This window comes from Ahaetulla prasina, chromosome 10 (assembly GCF_028640845.1).
Source record: "Ahaetulla prasina isolate Xishuangbanna chromosome 10, ASM2864084v1, whole genome shotgun sequence".
Taxonomy (NCBI): domain Eukaryota; kingdom Metazoa; phylum Chordata; class Lepidosauria; order Squamata; family Colubridae; genus Ahaetulla; species Ahaetulla prasina.
Window position 1 is genome coordinate 23,647,794 of NC_080548.1, and position 17,620 is coordinate 23,665,413.

Below are 17,620 nucleotides of genomic sequence, written 5' to 3' on the forward strand. Positions count from 1 at the left end.
CAAGGTCCCTTCCAAGTCTGTTATTCTATTCTATTCTATTCTATTCTATTCTATTCTATTCTATTCTATTCTATTCTATTCTATTCTATTCTATTCTGTTCTGTTGTTCTATTCTATTCTATTCTATTCTATTCTATTCTATTCTATTCTATTCTATTCTATTCTATTCTATTAAGTTATCCAGATGCTGCGGAGTGTCCGCAATTACAAAGATCAAGGCTTGTGCAAGCCATCAATGGAAGCCAAAGTGAGGCTTGGAAAGAAGGCGAGGAAGATCTTCTGAACTTGGCGATGGAGAAAAGTCCAACCTGCTTCCAGGCAGCAATGAGTGACCGTCCCGCGGGTCCAGGTAGGAAGAGAAGGGAAAACGGCTGGAACCACCACCGCCTTTCCGATTCCGGCTGGCCGAAACACCTCCTTCTCCTCCTCCCAGCCCTCTGTGGAGCAGCGGCCGAGAGGACGGAGGGCCGCCGAGCTGAGCGGCAGCCGACTGGGTCAGTCTCAATCCGAAGGTCGGGCAGGGATGTGGATTTCCTCGGCCCCCCACTTCCTCCTCCCAGACCCGCGGGAGGCGGTGGGTAGGGAAAGCAGCTGCTGGCCGGCGGGAGAGCGCGGAGAGTCTGTCTAGGTAGGTAGGTAGGAAAAGAGAGAGGTAGAAGAGGGGGAAAGGAGAGGAAGAAGAAAGGGGAAAGAGAGAGGTAGAAAAGGGGGAAAGGAGAGGAAGAAGAAAGGGGAAAGAGAGAGGGTTAGAAAGGGTGGAAGAGAAGAGTAGGGAAGGAGGAGAGGAAGTAGAAAAGTGAAGGAGAGGAAGGATGGAGAAAGTAGAAGAAGGTAGAGAAGGGAGGAGGAAAGGTCATGTTAAGGAAGAAAGTGGTAGCTGAGCAGGCCCGAATAAGTAACAAATGAAAGTTAATGATTAATGTTGAATAAGAGACTGTACATTGAATATGTTTTTGGAAAATGGAAATAAAACTTTTATTTAAAATAAAAAAGAAAGAAAAAGAAAGAAAGAAAGAAAAGTCATTCGGGGTGAATTGCTGGCTGTATGCAGTCAAAGGGTGGGTCTTGTTTGGCCCTGGAAGGAGTCACGTTCCGATAAACAACCACAACCTAAAGAAATGAGAAATGGAGGTTTTAAGGCGATTTGTTTTTGTGCTTCTATTTTTATTGCACTGTAGAGGATGGCATATACAACTGAATAAATAAAACAAATACAATTAATTTTTTTATCCGTGTATTTCTCATTCCACAGCTCAGAGTAGAGGGCCTCAGCTTTCCAACGGTCTACTGACTACTTTTATCTGTCCTTGTTTCAAATAAAGCGGTTTGATTCCATTCTGAAGTGGAATGTGGGTTTTCACCGGAGATTAAAGATAAGCACTGTCTCTCTCTTTAAAGCAGCTGCATCTTTTTCTGTTTTGCACGTCTGGAGCTACCTCCCAATTCCCAGAAAATGATCCAGCGGCTTTAAGGACTTCAACACAGCTGCTGGGTTCAGGCACATTCCAAAGCAATTCCTGAACTTCACTTTGAAGTGCTATCTGTATCATTTGTAGATGAGATGGTGGCACTTATTTGGGCAGGAAAAACCTGATCTCCTCCCCTGCTAACCAGAGCTGAAGGCTGGGCTCACTGAGATTTCTAAGTTGGTTAACTTTCTTTAGGTTTATTACACTGTGAGAATCTATCCACCACTATTCAGAATCCTTGATTTGCAACATAGCACTGTGCCAGTTTGGTCTAGTGGTCAAGGACTAGGCTAGAAAATGGGAGACCGTGAGTTCAAGTCTCACCTTAGCTATGAAAGCCAGCTGGGTGACTTTGGGCTACTGGTCATACTCTCTCAACCCAACCCACCTGACAGGATTGTTGTTGTGGGGAAAATAGGAGGAGAAAGGTATATTAGATGGGTTTGCTGCCTTGTAAAGGTAAAGGTAAAGGTTCCCCTCATACGTGCTAGTCGTTGCCGACTCTAGGGGGCGGTACTCATCTCCGTTTCAAAGCTGAAGAGCCAGCACTTTCCGAAAACGTCTCCATGGTCATGTGGCCGGCATGACTCAACGCCAAAGACGCACGGAACGCTGTTCCCTCCCACCAAAGGTGGTCCCTATTTTTCTACTTGCATTTTTTACGTGTTTTCGAACCGCTAGGTCGGCAGAAGCTGGGACAAGTTACGGGAGCTCACCCCGTTACATGGCAGCACTAGGGATTCGAACCGCTGAGCTGCCAACCTTTCGATCGACAGGTTTATTATTATATTATATATATATTATATATTATATTATATAATATATATATATTATATATGTTTTCTGAGGTTCCTACATATATTATATAATATATATTATATACTATATTAGATGGGTTTGCTGCCTTGAGTTATTTGTAAATAATAAAAGATGGGAATGAATGAATGAATGAATGAATATGATGTGAAGCCCAATGATTACGTTGTTCTACAGCACACTTAGTACATCATGTAAACTAGAATTGTACCCTGTTTCCTCGAAAATAAGACATCCCCTGATAATAAGCCTAATTGGGCTTTTGAGCACATGCGTGAAAATAAGCCCTCCCTAAAAATAAGCCCTCCCTGAAAATATTTAAACGCATGTGCAGCTGGTCCCACCATTTCCTCTGGTTAGGGTTTAGGAGACTGAGCTGGAAATCAGTAAGATGGCAAGAGGATCTCTGTCTTGCTCCACGCGCCCCAAAATAATAAGACCTCCCCGAAAATAAGGCCAAGCACTTATTTCATGGTTCAAAAAAATATAAGGCAGGGTCTAATTTTCAGGGAAACATGGTATGTTGACTGGCTACTCTTTTACTTTTATAATTATTATAGTCTACCATTAACTGCTAAAATCCTACTATTCCATATTATTCAACAAAGTATCAGAAAGCCACATTTCTGAATCCCTTTGATTAACTACCCATCTTCCTTTGGAATAGAATAGAATAGAATTTTATTGGCCAAGTGTGATTGGACACACAAGGAATTTGTCTTGGTGCATATGCTCTCAGTGTACATAAAAGAAAAGATACGTTCATCAAGGTACAACATTTACAACACAATTGATGATAAATATAGCAATATAAATCATAAGGATTGCCAGCAACAAGTTATAGTCATACAGTCATAAGTGGAAAGAGATTGGTGATGGGAACTATGAAACGATTAATAGTAGTGCAGATTCAGTAAATAGTCTGACAGTGTTGAGGGAATTATTTGTTTAGCAGAGTGATGGCCTTGGAAAAACTGTTCTTGTGTCTAGTTGTTCTGGTGTGCAGTGCTCTATAGCGTCGTTTTGAGGGTAGGAGTTGAAACAGTTTATGTCCAGGATGCGAGGGATCTGCAAATATTTTCACGGCCCTCTTCTTGATTCGTGCAGTATACAGGTCCTCAATGGAAGGCAAGTTGGTAGCAATTATTTTTCTGCAGTTCTAATTATCCTCTGAAGTCTGTTTTTCTTATTGGGTTGCAGAACCGAACCAGACAGTTATAGAGGTGCAAATGACAGACTCAATAATTCCTCTGTAGAATTGGATCAGCAGCTCCTTGGGCAGTTTGAGCTTACTGAGTTGGCGCAGAAAGAACATTCTTTGTTGTCCTTTTTAATGATGTTTTTGATGTTAGCTGTCCATTTGAGATCTTGCGATATGATAGAACCCAGAAATTTGAAGGTTTCTACTGTTGATACTGTGTTGTCAAGTATTGTGAGAGGTGGAAGTATGGAAGGGTTTTTCCTAAAGTCTACCACCATTTCTACGGTTTTGAGTGTGTTCAGTTCCAGATTGTTTTGGTTGCACCACAAGGCTAGTCGTTCGACCTCTCGTCTATATGCGGATTCGTCATTGTCTCGAATGAGACCAACCACTGTTGTGTCATCTGCGAACTTCAGTAGCTTAACAAATGGATCATTGGAGATGCAGTCATTGGTATACAGAGAGAAGAGAAGTGGGGAGAGCACACAGCCTTGGGGGGGCCCTGTGCTAATTGTACAGGTATTTGATGTGATCTTGCTTAGCTTCACCTGCTGCTTCCTGTTTGTTAGGAAGCTTGTGATCCACTTACAAGTCTGTTCCGGTACCTGTAGCTGGAATCTTACCGTTTCAGTGAAGGGATCTCGGCAGAGCATCTTACAGCCAAAAGACGCAACTGAAATGGAGATGCAGAACTCCAGGAGGTTGACCACAATAAGAAAAACCAATATTCCCTTGCCGATATTCTACCAATGAAAGAGAAAAGTAACATATCCATTTTTAAGACATACAGGTAGGTACGTATATCTCCAATTGTAGAGTAAGGAAGATGACCTGGATGAGATGCATCGCGTTCTGAATTGTCTGGTCAAAAAGGGGAGATGAAGCATTTTTTAAAAAATTGGGAGCGATGAAATACTAAAAGTGGCTCTGGCAGACACCTCCCTAATTCACTGCAGTATAAAAAGAGGGCAGTGGTGGAATTCAAATTTTTTTACTACAGGTTCTGTGGGTGTGGCTTGGTGGACGTGGCAGGGGAAAGATACTGCAAAATCCCCATTCCCTCCCCACTCCAGGGAAAGGATACTGCAAAATCTCCATTCCCACCCCACTCTGGGGCCAGCCAGAGGTGGTATTTACCGGTTCTCTGAATTACTCAAAATTTCTGCTATCGGTTCTCCAGAACCTGTCAGAACCTGCTGAATAGCACCCCTGAAAGAGGGAAGAGGGGCAGTCCTTATAAGATTCTGTTGCTGCAGCCAGTTTCTACAAAAATAGTTATAGCCTTCCTGCAGAATTGATTCTCTAGTCTGATGTAGCTTGTGAGGCTCCCATATACCTTATATAGTCAAGGTATATAGTCAAGGAGGGGATTTGATCACAATCCACAAGCAAAAACTGCAACCTAGTTTTGTAAATAAAATAAAATAAAACAAAATAAAACAAAACCTATGGTCAAAAATAGTCAAATGCCAGCCTCAAGAATGGAATTAAAGCTCCAGCTGTTTTTTTTTCTTCTATGCAGTTATAAAATTCTGGCAAAACATGGATTGCTCTCTTATTGCTGCCCCCTTGAATTCTGAAGATGCACTAACCAGTGCAGCTGCTTTGAAAGGATTGGGAGGGGGGGAAATCCCAGAAGGCAACATTCCTGCCATACTTTTCAATGGCTAAATCTCTTTGGGATAGATTTGTGACACCACAAACTCCAAAGTGTTACGCCTCCACCTAGAGAACACCATGAGCTCCCTCTGTTGTGGCTTGCAGCCAGCAGAGCTGGCAGCAGAGTCAGAGAGTGAGGAGGTTGGGGAGGAACATGGGCCAGTCCTGGGGGCTGGGGAAAGCTCAGACGAGGGCTCTGCGTCGGAAACAGAGAGGGAGTTAGATAGCAGTGAGGCAGAGGAACAGCTGGAGCCCGTTCACAGTGTGCGCATGCACAGAGCTGCCAGAAGACAAGAGCAACTCAGAAAGCAGGGTCGACTTGGGAGTAAAGCCAAACCTTGGAGATAATTGGCCCCTCCCATAGGAAACAAAAGAGGAGCGAACGGGGAGGGGGCTTTTGCAGGAAACCATTTGTTTGATCATTCGGTAGTTTCAAGAGTGGGAAGTTCTGTTTGTGACTCTAAGTGACTCTGTGCCAAGTTTTGCCTTACTCTGCATTTGGAAACAAGTCACGTGGCAGCTTGCCAAGTGAGATAAGGTTAGTGTTGAGAAATATTCCTCTGAAAATCTGTTTGGACAGGCCTTGCTGACTGTGAATGAAAGGAATTCACAGGCGTGTAAATGAAAGAAGTTTTGCAGGGACCAATTCCTGCTTTCTGCTTTTTAAGGGAGCCTAGGTCAGAACACCTTCCTCCTCCTCCTTCTCCTTCTTCTCTGTCCTGTTGAAACCTAGTTCCCATTGATGGATTCTGGAAGGTCACAAGCATATAAAAAGTCACACCTGGATTTCATCACATTTTTCCTTAGTGTCATAACGATGATAGTTGCAGATGCTGCCGAAATCAAATGGAAGGAGGGGGCTGAATGAGAAAGACAGCAATATGATGCCAAGGCCAGCTGTAATGGCACTTATCGCATTCATTGCCAGCATGCCTTTCACCTAGGAGGGACAAAAATAAATAAATTAAGAAACACAAATACACACAAGCACAAACACACAGAGTGACTATATGGCAACCCATATTTCTCCAATGGTACAAAGAACAGAAGAGTTCAGATGGCTTTCAGGTTTGGATTTGCTTTAGCCAGAAAAGGTGAAAAGGTGATAACCTCTACAGTCAACGCTCTTATAAGAATGGCTCAACTCAGGGGTGAAATGCTCCCGGTTCAAACCGGATCAGCAATGGCAGTGCGTGGTTCCGAGAACCGGTAGCAAAAATCCCTCCCCCCATACCCTTGCCCAGCTGAGCCACACGACCATCAGAGCCTTTTTTTTTTTAACTTTTAAAAGCATTTTTTTACAACCTACTTGGTCGAATAGGTTGTAAAAAATGCTTTTAAAAGGTGAAAAAAGGCTCTGACGATCCCAGCTGAGCCGTGCAATCGTCAGAGCCTTTTATTTTTACTTTTAAAAGCATTTTTTTTACAACCTCTTTGGCCGAAGAGGTTGTAAAAGAATGCTTTTAAAAGGCTCTGACAATCCCAGCTGAGCCGTGCGATCGTCAGAGCCTTTTTTTTTTAACTTTTAAAAGCATTTTTTTTACAACCTCTTCAGCCGAAGAGGTTGTAAAAGAATGCTTTTAAAAGGCTCTGACAATCCCAGCTGAGCCGTGCGATCGTCAGAGCCTTTTTTTTTTAACTTTTAAAAACGTTTTTTTACAACCACTTTGGCCGAAGAGGTTATCAAAAAAAATGCTTTTAAAAGTAAAAAAAAAAAAGATTGCGGGCCACAGCTGATCACCCCCTCAACGTGCTGTTCTACTCACTGCATACCTCCTTTTGCCGTGCACTGCATGCGTGCACTTCGCATTTGATGCATGGTGCCCACTGCGCATGCACACGCAGCATGCATGCACAGCCAGCGAACCGGTAGTAAACCGGTTCAGATTTCACCACTGGCTCAACTCCTTCGTACACCTCTCCAGTGGTGCTGTTAGGACACACATTTGCATACCAGACCCTCCACCTGACCACCGTGGAGAAAGAGAGACAGCTTCGAGATGTTTGCTTCCATGGAAGCAACTGCTTCAACTACTAGAATATTCAATCGGAGATGGAGACACCGAACGACTTTGCCATAAAGTGGCAACAAGAGATTCGCAAAAGATTTCCAAAAAAAGGGACTTCAGGGCAGAGGCTCCTCAACAAGAAGCCAAGAACCGTCGCGATGCTCCATTTGATGTTAATAATCCAGGAACATCAGAAATTCACCCAGCTCACAATTGGTAACCCAACGAGTTGTAGCTCTTCAGATAAGAGGCTTTTAAGCCGTGGCCTTTACTTGTCTCACGTAGGTTAATTACCAGAGGGATCTTGGGATTCCGAGCAGCTGCCACAGTTAAGGATCCAGAAATAATGTACTGAAAGAAAAGAAAAAAGCAAATCAATCTGGCTCCATTCCCCAGAGAAGCAGACTTACAGACTTCTTCTCTCTTCCGTCACAGGCCTATTGTCAGGGTTCCAAGCAATACACCCATTATAGATAGGATTCCAAAGCAGGTAGATGCCTCAAAGGATTGTTTTATTAGATCTATCATATTGGCACAGGTTGGTGAAAACTGACTAAAGATTCCCACATTTTTTACCAAGTTTTTCCCCGTCCCCAAACAGTCAGCCACATGGTCCAATCAGCATGTCTTCTGGTTGCTTGGTAACATCATTCCACCTCTCACCGACCACCTGTGGGAATGTCCTTGGTTCCCAGGGCAAAGTATTTGGTTTTGGCTACAAACCCCATCTCTCTCTATTCCCCCCTCCCAGTGTGGCAACACCGAAGTCCAGAAAATGGCCTCGGTTAGGCGAGCTTCAGGGTTGACACCTATAATCTCTCTCCCACCTTAATTTGCTCCATTACTGTTCACTGGTCATTAAGTACTGACATATTTTTGTGTGCTGAACTTCAATCGATTTTCCCTATTCCAATTGAAGATGCAGCTGCTTTAAGGCATTGCAGCCAGGAGCTACATTCATAGAACTTTTGTACAACGCAGCATAGCAGTAATATTCAGTAATATTTTCCCCATGTCTCTATGATAGGGGTGTCAAATTGGATTTGTTCGAGGGCCGGATCAGGATTGTACTTCTGCTCCATGACCCGGCGGGGGAAGGAGTGGGGGAGAGACGGGACGGATGCCTCCTGCAGCACTTTGCCGGCCAAAACAGGGCACAGGGCCCATGCATGGCTCTTCCACACCTCCTTTTTGGTCTCCCCAGCCTCCAGCAGCACTCTGCCAGTCAAAAATGAGCCACACGGAGGCCCCGCGAGGCCCATTTTTGGCTGGCAGAGTATTGCTGGAGGCCGAAAATTGGCTGCAGGTGGGCTGGATGTGGCCCCCTGTAGCCCGTTTTGGCCGGTAGAGGCACTGCAGACTGGTCCTTTGATATTTGCAGGCCGGCCCCACGGGCCAGATTTAAAAACTGTGAGTTTGATACCCCTGCTCTATGATAAAAGTTTCCAGATGCTGCAAATAACAGCTCTCGGTCTCATGGTTCTCATGACTTGCAGTCTCCTGCTGGCTTCCCCATTGACTTTGCTCATCAGAAGCAGGCTGTGAAAGCTACAAATGGCAATCACGTGTTACGGGATACTGCATACCAGTTGCCAAGTGTCTGAGTCACGATACTATGACTATGACTATGACATGATCATATATGACATATATGACTATGACTATGACATGATCCTATGAATGTTCTTTCTGCGCCAACTCAGTAAGCTCAAACTGCCCAAGGAGCTGCTGATTCAGTTCTACAGAGGAATTATTGAGTCTGTCATTTGCACCTCTATAGCTGTCTGGTTCGGTTCTGCAACCCAACAAGAAAAACACAGACTTCTTGGTAAAGGACTGTATGATAAAGTGGGCACAAAATTTTCAGGAGCCAATATTATTGGAAACGTGGGGAAAAATTTGGGTTAGAAATGTTAAATTCACGCAGGCACAGAATCTGAGGGAAAATTTTTATAAAATGTTTTATAGATGGCATCTAGATCCTAAAAATTATCGTATGTATCCAGAAATGCAAGCAAAATGTTGGAGATGTAATTGTGATGACGCTACATATTTTCACATTTGGTGGACTTGTAAGGACATAAAGGCCTTTTGGATAAAAATTTGGTGGATTTTACAAAATGTTTTGAAAAAGAAGATAAAGTTCCTGCCGCAATTTTTCTTGTTGGGAATTATTACGGATTGTACAGTAATTGAGACTAAATTGATTTTAAATCTAATAACTGCAGCAAGATTACTAATAGGACAATATTGGAAGAAAAAAGAAGTACCAACAATAGAAGAATGGATATTGAAAGTTGCCAATTTGGCTGAGATGGCGAAGATATCAGCCTTTTGAAAGACAATACGCAAGAAAGATACTTAAAGGAATGGAAAAATGGATTGACTATATTCAACGTAGATATCAGACTAAGAGTTATCAGACTGTTTTGAATGATTATGATGTATTATTTTGATTGCTTTTGGGGAAGTTAGGAATTGATGATTGTAGGGGTATAATTAAGTTGGGACGAAAATTTTTAGCATATGCTTGTTTTATTTTTAACTATACCTTGTGCTCGTTCCGGGAAGTCGGGGGGGGGGGAGGGGGGTTGCGAAGGGAGGGGGGAGGAGGGGGGGAAAGGGGGGAAAAAAAATTTTGTAAAACTTTTTGAATAAAAAAAAAAAAAAAAAAAAGAAAAACACAGACTTCAGAGAATAATTAGAACTGCAGAAAAAATAATTGCTACCAACCTGCCTTCCATTGAGGACCTGTATACTGCACGAATCAAGAAGAGGGCCGTGAAAATATTTATAGACCAGACCCCTCGCATCCTGGACATAAACTGTTTCAACTCCTACCCTCAAAACGACGCTATAGAGCACTGCACACCAGAACAACTAGACACAAGAACAGTTTTTTCCCGAAGGCCATCACTCTGCTAAACAAATAATTCCATCAACACTGTCAAACTATTTACTGAATCTGCACTACTATTAATCTTCTCATAGTTCCCATCACCAGTCTCTTTCCATTTATGACTGTATGACTATAACTTGTTGCTGGCAATCCTTATGATTTATATTGATATATTGACCATCAATTGTATTGTAAATGTTGTACCTTGATGAACGTATCTTTTCTTTTATGTACCCTGAGAGCATATGCACCAAGACAAATTCCTTGTGTGTCCAATCACACTTGGCCAATAAAATTCTATTCTATTCTATTCTATTCTATTCTATTCTATTCTATTCTATTCTATTCTATTCTATTCTAGACAATGGGGGCGGTGCAATGGCCACAGGGTTGAGGACTGGTCCTCAGTCCCCCTTGTTCAATGGCACTATAATTTCAGTCACTGAATGTGGTGGTTGGTTGGTAAGTAAGAACTAGCTATACAATAAGAGCCAAGGAGATTACTTCTATTTTTGTAATCTTTTAATTCAGAGGGTTTTAGAAATTTGGAGACCGGGCATAAGACAAACATGGCACTTTTTCTGAAGTAAAGTCTGTAAAAAGATCTGGAGAAACCGAAAGCGGCTAAACTACAGCTCCAAGCATCTTTCAGCAAAGACCAGTTTGCTGTCAGGCTGCTATGATGCACAGTTCAACACCTGGATCCCGAGTTATTGTGTTGAATGGTTTCAATAAATCATCACGTAAAATTACCAAGATTCCACCCCAATAGGGTATCTTTATAAGCAGGAAGTAACTCAAACGAGTATCAATTAAGTTGACCAGGAGCCCAAAAACTATTCCAGTGATTCCTATGAATATCTGTGTGATCTGCAAACAGAGAAAGTAATAATTTCAATTTCAGTCATCACTCTCAACTCACACACCACAACCAGAGCAGGAGGGCAGAGAGACATGCCAAGGCCTGATCATATTTTATCCCATCGCCTCCCAACACTTTAAATTTTAATAAAATAAATACAAGATTTTAAAATGGGATATCTAACTATAAATGTCATTCACCTGCAGATACGACCTTCCCACAATATGGAAAACCAACAGTATTCCAGATGTCATTGAACTATAACTCCCAGCATCTGTCGGCATTGGCCACTGGTTTGGATCACTATTGTTCACCAACCTCTGCTAAACTTATTTCTTTCTTCATTTTATCTTAGCTACTGACCAGAAGGAGGCACTATGCAATCAGTTCCCTCCTTATTGGGACTCATCAGGCATAGATATTTTTATGTTCAATTCATACAGGGGCCTCTGGTGGCTCAAACGACTAATGCAGTCTGTTATTAACAGCAGCTGTTTGCAATTACTGCAGGTTCAAGTCCCACCAGGCCCAAGGTTGACTCAGCCTTCCATCCTTTATAAGGTAGGTAAAATGAGGACCCAGATTGTTGGAGGCAATAAGTTGACTTTGTATATAATATACAAATGGATGAAGACTATTGCTTGACATAGTGTAAGCCGCCCTGAGTCTTCGGAGAAGGGCGGGATATAAATGCAAATGAAAAAAAATACATAGCACACTTTATAATATTCTTTCACTCATTTGCAGCCAATCTGTAACTTCAGCAAGTCAGAGAATGCAACTCTTATCTCTTTGCCTAATTGTTTTCTTGCCCTCATCAGGAATGAGCATAGGTGGCGCTCCAGAAATACAACTCCCAGCATCCTCCGGGACTGGTCCCACTCACTGCAGCTGTTGGGAGTCATGTATTCACCTCTGGAAGACCATCCATGTTTCCCAACCTTACAGAACGCAAGCAATTCAAAGACCAAACTAAACAGGAATGTCCATTGCTCTGATTTAACTGCCCTGCAAGGATGGGGACAGCTATGACCACACCGAGATTTCCAAGAATCATTCAAAAGGAGGCGAACCATCATTCCCCACTCATCTTTGTACTCACCCCCAGGGCCACGGGTTCACCCTGATAAAACTTCTTCACTAGGATGGGATGATCAGGCTCAGGGGAGGAAAACTGGGAGTCTTTACCCATGACCACAGGAGAATTCATGCTGGGCTGTTCAAGAATGGAAGCTCCTTTAAGATGGCCAAGTCAGCAATAAGTGAGGGACCCTAGAAAGGAAGGGGTGGGGGAAACAGAGAATGTATAAAAGACACCATCCCCTTCCTTTTAATTTAATAACACTTCACATGAAGTGTTATTATCACTTTATAATGCCTTGATAAGGCCACACTTGGAATACTGCATTCAGTTTTTGGTCGCCACTATGTAAAAAAGATGTTGAGACTCTAGAAAGAGTGCAGAGAAGAGCAACAAAGATGATTAGGGGACTGGAGGCTAAAACATATGAAGAACGGTTGCAGGACTGGATATGTCTAGTTTAATGAAAAGAAGGATTAGGGGAGACATGATAGCAGTGTTCCAATCTCTCAGGGGCTGCCACAAAGAAGAGGGGTGTCAACCTATTCTCCAAAACACCTGAGGGCAGGACAAGAAGCAATGGGTGGAAACTGATCAAGGAAAGAAGCAACTTAGAACTAAGGAGAAATTTCATGACAGAACAATTAATCAGTGGAACAACTTGCCTGCAGAAGTTACAAATGCTCCAATACTGGAAGCTTTTAAGAAGAGGTTGGATAACCATTTGTCTGAAGTGGTGTAGGGTTTCCTGCCTAAGCAGGGGGTTGGACTAGAAGACCTCCAAGGTCCCTTCCAACTCTTGTTATTCTATTCTAATTTCCCATTCCTCGATATTTAAACTCTGCATCCATAAGCCTACAAGCAATGTAGTTTACAGTACTGTATCACCATGCAAGACGCTTCCCTAGGTTGCTTGGTCGCCTTTAGCAACTTCCGAAAGAGTTTCTTCAACCCTGACATCAACATTTCCAAAGAGGCTGGAACCTCCCCGATCCATGCAACGCACTTAAAGCAACCACTTTAAGGAAAGTGACTTAATTCACACGCTGTTGGTGCACGCATCCATGACGCCAACGGGTCTGAAAACACGCAGGTGCCAAGCCCGCCACCCGGGGAAAAAAACGGCAAAAAAAACCCCGAACCCATCTTAAAAATGTACAGGGTTAAGTAGACCGTCCGAATGCAGCCTCTGGGTTCAAACCTCAGAGGTCCGCAATCTACCGCCCCGAACACGCGTCGAGCCCATTGCTCAGCTGCCAGCGCGGGTCGTGGGGAAACCAAGGACACGGGATTCTTTGCGATGCGCTGTAGAGAAGCGGCCCCGATCCAGAGAGCCGCCGCTCTTCCGAGCTGGTGGAGGGAAGCGCCGGATCCGGATCCAGAACCAGCGCGCCTCTTCCCCGCTAAGCAGCCTCTTTCCCTGCCCACCGACTACCGCCTCCGCGACTCCGGAAGGACGAAGGGGAGCGGAGTTGGCCGCCCTGCCTGCCTGCCTGCCCACCCTTCGGACCGAGGCGACGTCCCGTCTTTTCGTTCGTCCCGGCCGCTGCTCAGCCGCGGGGCTCAGCGTTGTTTCGAAGCCCGTCGGGGAAGGAGAAGGTGCTTCACACCCAGGCAAGTCTGCTTACAACCTAGAGGTCCTTCGGAGCCTCTGAAGCATTTTTGCTTCCTGATGATTAGCTCACTTTGTGTTGTAATGCAAACGGATAATGAGCTAGAAAAACTTTGCAAGGTTGAAGGAAACGGGAAGACAATGGATAAGGATGGGATCAAGGAGACCCTAAGAATATCTTTGGAAGCGGTAGGGAAATTCGGGTTTTTTTACTACTGGTTCTGTGGGCGTGGCTTAGTGGGCGTGGTTTTGCTTGATGGGCGTGGCAGGGGAAGGTTATTGCAAAATCCCCATTCTCTCCCCACTCCGGGGGAAGGATACTGCAAAATTCCCATTCCCTCCCCACTCCAGGGGGAAGGATATTGCAAAATCCCCATTCTCTCCCCACTTCTGGTGGAAGGATACTGCAAAATCCCCATTCCCTCCCCACTTCTGGTGGAAGGATACTGCAAAATCCCCATTCCCACCCCTCTCCTGGTGGAAGGATACTGCAAAATCCCCATTCCCACCCTGCTCCAGGGGAAGGATATTGCAAAAATCTCCATTCCCACCCCACTCTGGGGCCAGCCAGAGGTGGTTTTGCTGGTTCTCCGAACTACTCAAAATTTCCTCTACCGGTTCTCCAGAACCTGCTGGATTTCACCCCTGCTTGGAAGAACTGTGGATTGTTGCCTGTTATAGGTTAATCTGATATTTGTCTATGCATCAAGAGTCAAGCCCAGTTGTGCCATCTACCTACCTACCTACCTACCTACCTACCTACCTACCTACCTACCATAATCATCTCTAGAGAGACCAGAAGTTCAATCTACACCAGTTATCTGACAATAATAAAACTGGAATGTAGAATTATTCAGTTTCCTTGACAGTAAAATGATGTCTATTAATAAAGAACTTAGACTTAGGACCCAACAGGCTTGTCCAATCGTTGTATTTTTTTAGGCATGAGAGGCTCCTTCCCTCTGGAATTTTTTGATGCATTTTTTGATGGTGGAGGGGGGAAGAAATGGGGGAAACATATAATTATGTAAAAACACAGTATGCCTCTATTTGGCATGCTTTCTTTTTAGAGGTCAACCTGTTTTTTGCTTTTTGTTTTTTTTTAAAAAAGACTGAGCTCAGGAACAAATGGAACTCTAACTTAAAAAGCTCAAATTCTAAAAGTAGCCTGGTTGGACTCTTTTTCATTTAGAAACTCAAAAAGGTAAAAGAATGTTTCTGCTGCCACCTTCTGGTCGAAATCTTCCAAGGTCTTTTCTTCTCAACTATGGTTTTGCATTTTTTTGTTCCCATGCCTTTAACAGGGAATTTTTCATTTTGAAAAGTCATATTAAGTTCTGTTTATACTTTCCTGCACATGTTTTTCAGACATATGTGAGGGCAGGCTTTGTTTTGTGTTTGAAATGGCAGGAAGTTTGCAGTTGCACAAATATTTTAAAAACATTCAAGAAAATACAGGCACAATCATATAGCGTATGTATTAGATATAAAATCATCTAGAATTTTCATTCCTGTTGCTTTGGTTAACTCTAAGATGATTCCCAGGGTCACTTCTGTAATTTCCACCTCAAAAAAAAAAAAAAAGCAAACTTCAGTTTATCTCAATGTTGAAAAATGTTGGGCTTCGGCCATTCAGCTTTTAATTTTTTTAAGGATAGCTGTAGGACGTACATTCATGTTTTTCAACCTTGGCAATTTTAAGATGTGTGGACTTCGATATGGATGACTGGGGAATTCTGGGAGTTGAAGCCCACAGGTCTTGAAGTTGCCAAGGTTGAAAACACTGGCCTACAACGTATGATTAGTCTGTAGGGTGATAACTTTGCTTGAGTTTGGGGGTTTGGGTGTTTTTTTTAAAAAAAAAATTGAAGTGAAGCTGGGTACGAACTCTAGCCATAATGTAGAAAAGGTTTTGTACCACAGTCATGGTGCTTACGTCAAAGCAACATGAAATAAAATATATGCACCCAACGATAAAAAATAGTTTTAACAAAGTATTAGTACTGGGACTCTCTCTCCCCCTGTGTTTGTGTGTGTGTGTGTGAGAGAGAGAGACAGAGAGAGACAGAGAGAGAGAGAACGAAAGACAGACAGAAAGACATCACCCATATGGCTTTGTGCCTAAGATGGCACTAGAACTCAGTCTCCTGTTTCTAGTCTGATGCCTGAGCCACTAAACCAAACTGCCTCTCTAGTACTGCAAGAGGCAAGTACAAATTTCCTAAATCTTACTGAATGACTTTGGGTTAGTCATTATCTGAAAACCAGGGCTGATCTGAACATAAACTGAAGGAGATGGAGGCCTGCTGGAGGAAAGGCTAGGGTAGAAAAAAAATTTTTTTGAAGATGTAAGCCAGACTAGAAAAGGTCTGGATCCTGTCAACAGCGAACAACATTAAATACAAACCGCATCGACCATAAATATAGCATTCGTTTTATTTGTTGCAGCTTCTTTCCCATATTAATGCAATATAAATTATTCGGTCCTTCAACATCATTGAGCAACACTTTGTCACTGATTATGAGAGTTGTTATTGCAAAATCCCCATTCTCTCCCACTCCGGGGAAGGATACTGCAAAATCCCCATTCCCACCCCTCTCCTGGTGGAAGGATACTGCAAAATCCCCATTCCCACCCCAATCCAGGGGGAAGGATATTGCAAAATCCCCATTCCCTCCCCTCTCCTGGTGGAAGGATACTGCAAAATCCCCATTCCCACCCCTCTCCTGGTGGAAGGATACTGCAAAATCCCCATTCCCACCCCACTCCAGGGGAAGGATATTGCAAAATCCCTATTCCCACCCCACTCTGGGGCCAGCCAGAGGTGGTTTTGCTGGTTCTCCGAACTATTCAAAATTTCCTCTACCGGTTCTCCAGAACCTGCTGGATTTCACCCCTGCTTGGAAGAACTGTGGATAGTTGCCTGTTATAGGTTGATCTGATATTTGTCTATGAATCAAGAGTCAAGCCCAGTTGTGCCATCTACCTACCTACCTATCTACCTACCATAATCATCTCTAGAGAGACCAGAAGTTCAATCTACACCAGTTATCTGACAATAATAAAACTGGAATGTAGAATTATTCAGTTTCCTTGACAGTAAAATGATGTCTATTAATAAAGAACTTAGACTTAGGACCCAACATACTTGTCCAATCGTTGTATTTTTTTAGGCATGAGAGGCTCCTTCCCTCTGGAATTTTTTGATGCATTTTTTGATGGTGGAGGGGGGGAGAAATGGGGGAAACATATAATTATGTAAAAACACAGTATGCCTCTATTTGGCATGCTTTCTTTTTAGAGGTCAACCTGTTTTTTGCTTTTTATTTTTTTAAAAAAAGACTGAGCTCAGGAACAAATGGAATTCTTAACTTAAAAAGCTCAAATTCTAAAAGTAGCCTGGTTGGACTCTTTTTCATATAGAAACTCCAAAAGGTAAAAGAATCTTTCTACTGCCACCTTCTGGTCGAAATCTTCCAAGGTCTTTTCTTCTCAACTATGGTTTTGCATTTTTTTGTTCCCATGCCTTTAACAGGGAATTTTTCATTTTGAAAAGTCATATTAAGTTCTGTTTATACTTTCCTGCACATGTTTTTCAGACATATGCGAGGGCAGGCTTGGGTTGGTTTTGTTTTGTGTTTGAAATGGAAGTTTGCAGTTGCAAAAATTTTTAAAAACATTCAAGAAAATACAGGCACAATCATATAGCGTATGTATTAGATATAAAATCATCTAGAATTTTCATTCCTGTTGCTTTGGTTAACTCTAAGATGATTCCCAGGGTCACTTCTGTAATTTCCACCTCAAAAAACAAAAAACAAAAAAACAAACTTCAGTTTATCTCAATGTTGAAAAATGTTGGGCTTCGGCCATTCAGCTTTTAATTTTTTTAAGGATAGCTGTAGGACGTACATTCATGTTTTTCAACCTTGGCAATTTTAAGATGTGTGGACTTCAATATGGATGACTGGGGAATTCTGGGAGTTGAAGCCCACAGGTCTTGAAGTTGCC

At 42.8% G+C, this 17,620-nt stretch overlaps 1 protein-coding gene across 4 annotated transcripts; it reads right to left on the minus strand.

Moving 5' to 3' along the window:
* Positions 1–963: 963 nt before the first annotated feature.
* LOC131204832 (membrane-spanning 4-domains subfamily A member 4A-like) lies at positions 964–14,553 on the minus strand. Of its 4 annotated transcripts, none has more exons than XM_058196450.1 (7): positions 13,498–14,553; positions 12,018–12,187; positions 10,807–10,923; positions 7,449–7,505; positions 5,927–6,085; positions 4,110–4,229; positions 966–1,110 (listed from the first exon to the last, which is right to left on the minus strand). In XM_058196450.1, the coding sequence occupies exons 2-7, from the start codon at positions 12,123–12,125 to the stop codon at positions 1,021–1,023; spliced, it is 651 nt and encodes a 216-aa protein (XP_058052433.1). In that variant the 5' UTR covers positions 12,126–12,187; positions 13,498–14,553; the 3' UTR covers positions 966–1,020. The 4 variants fall into 4 exon arrangements, with proteins under 4 accessions (XP_058052435.1, XP_058052434.1, XP_058052433.1 ...); XM_058196449.1 differs by lacking the exon at positions 13,498–14,553 and adding an exon at positions 13,198–13,326; XM_058196452.1 differs by lacking the exons at positions 10,807–10,923; positions 13,498–14,553 and adding an exon at positions 13,198–13,326 and having other exon boundaries at positions 964–1,110.
* Positions 14,554–17,620: the final 3,067 nt, after the last annotated feature.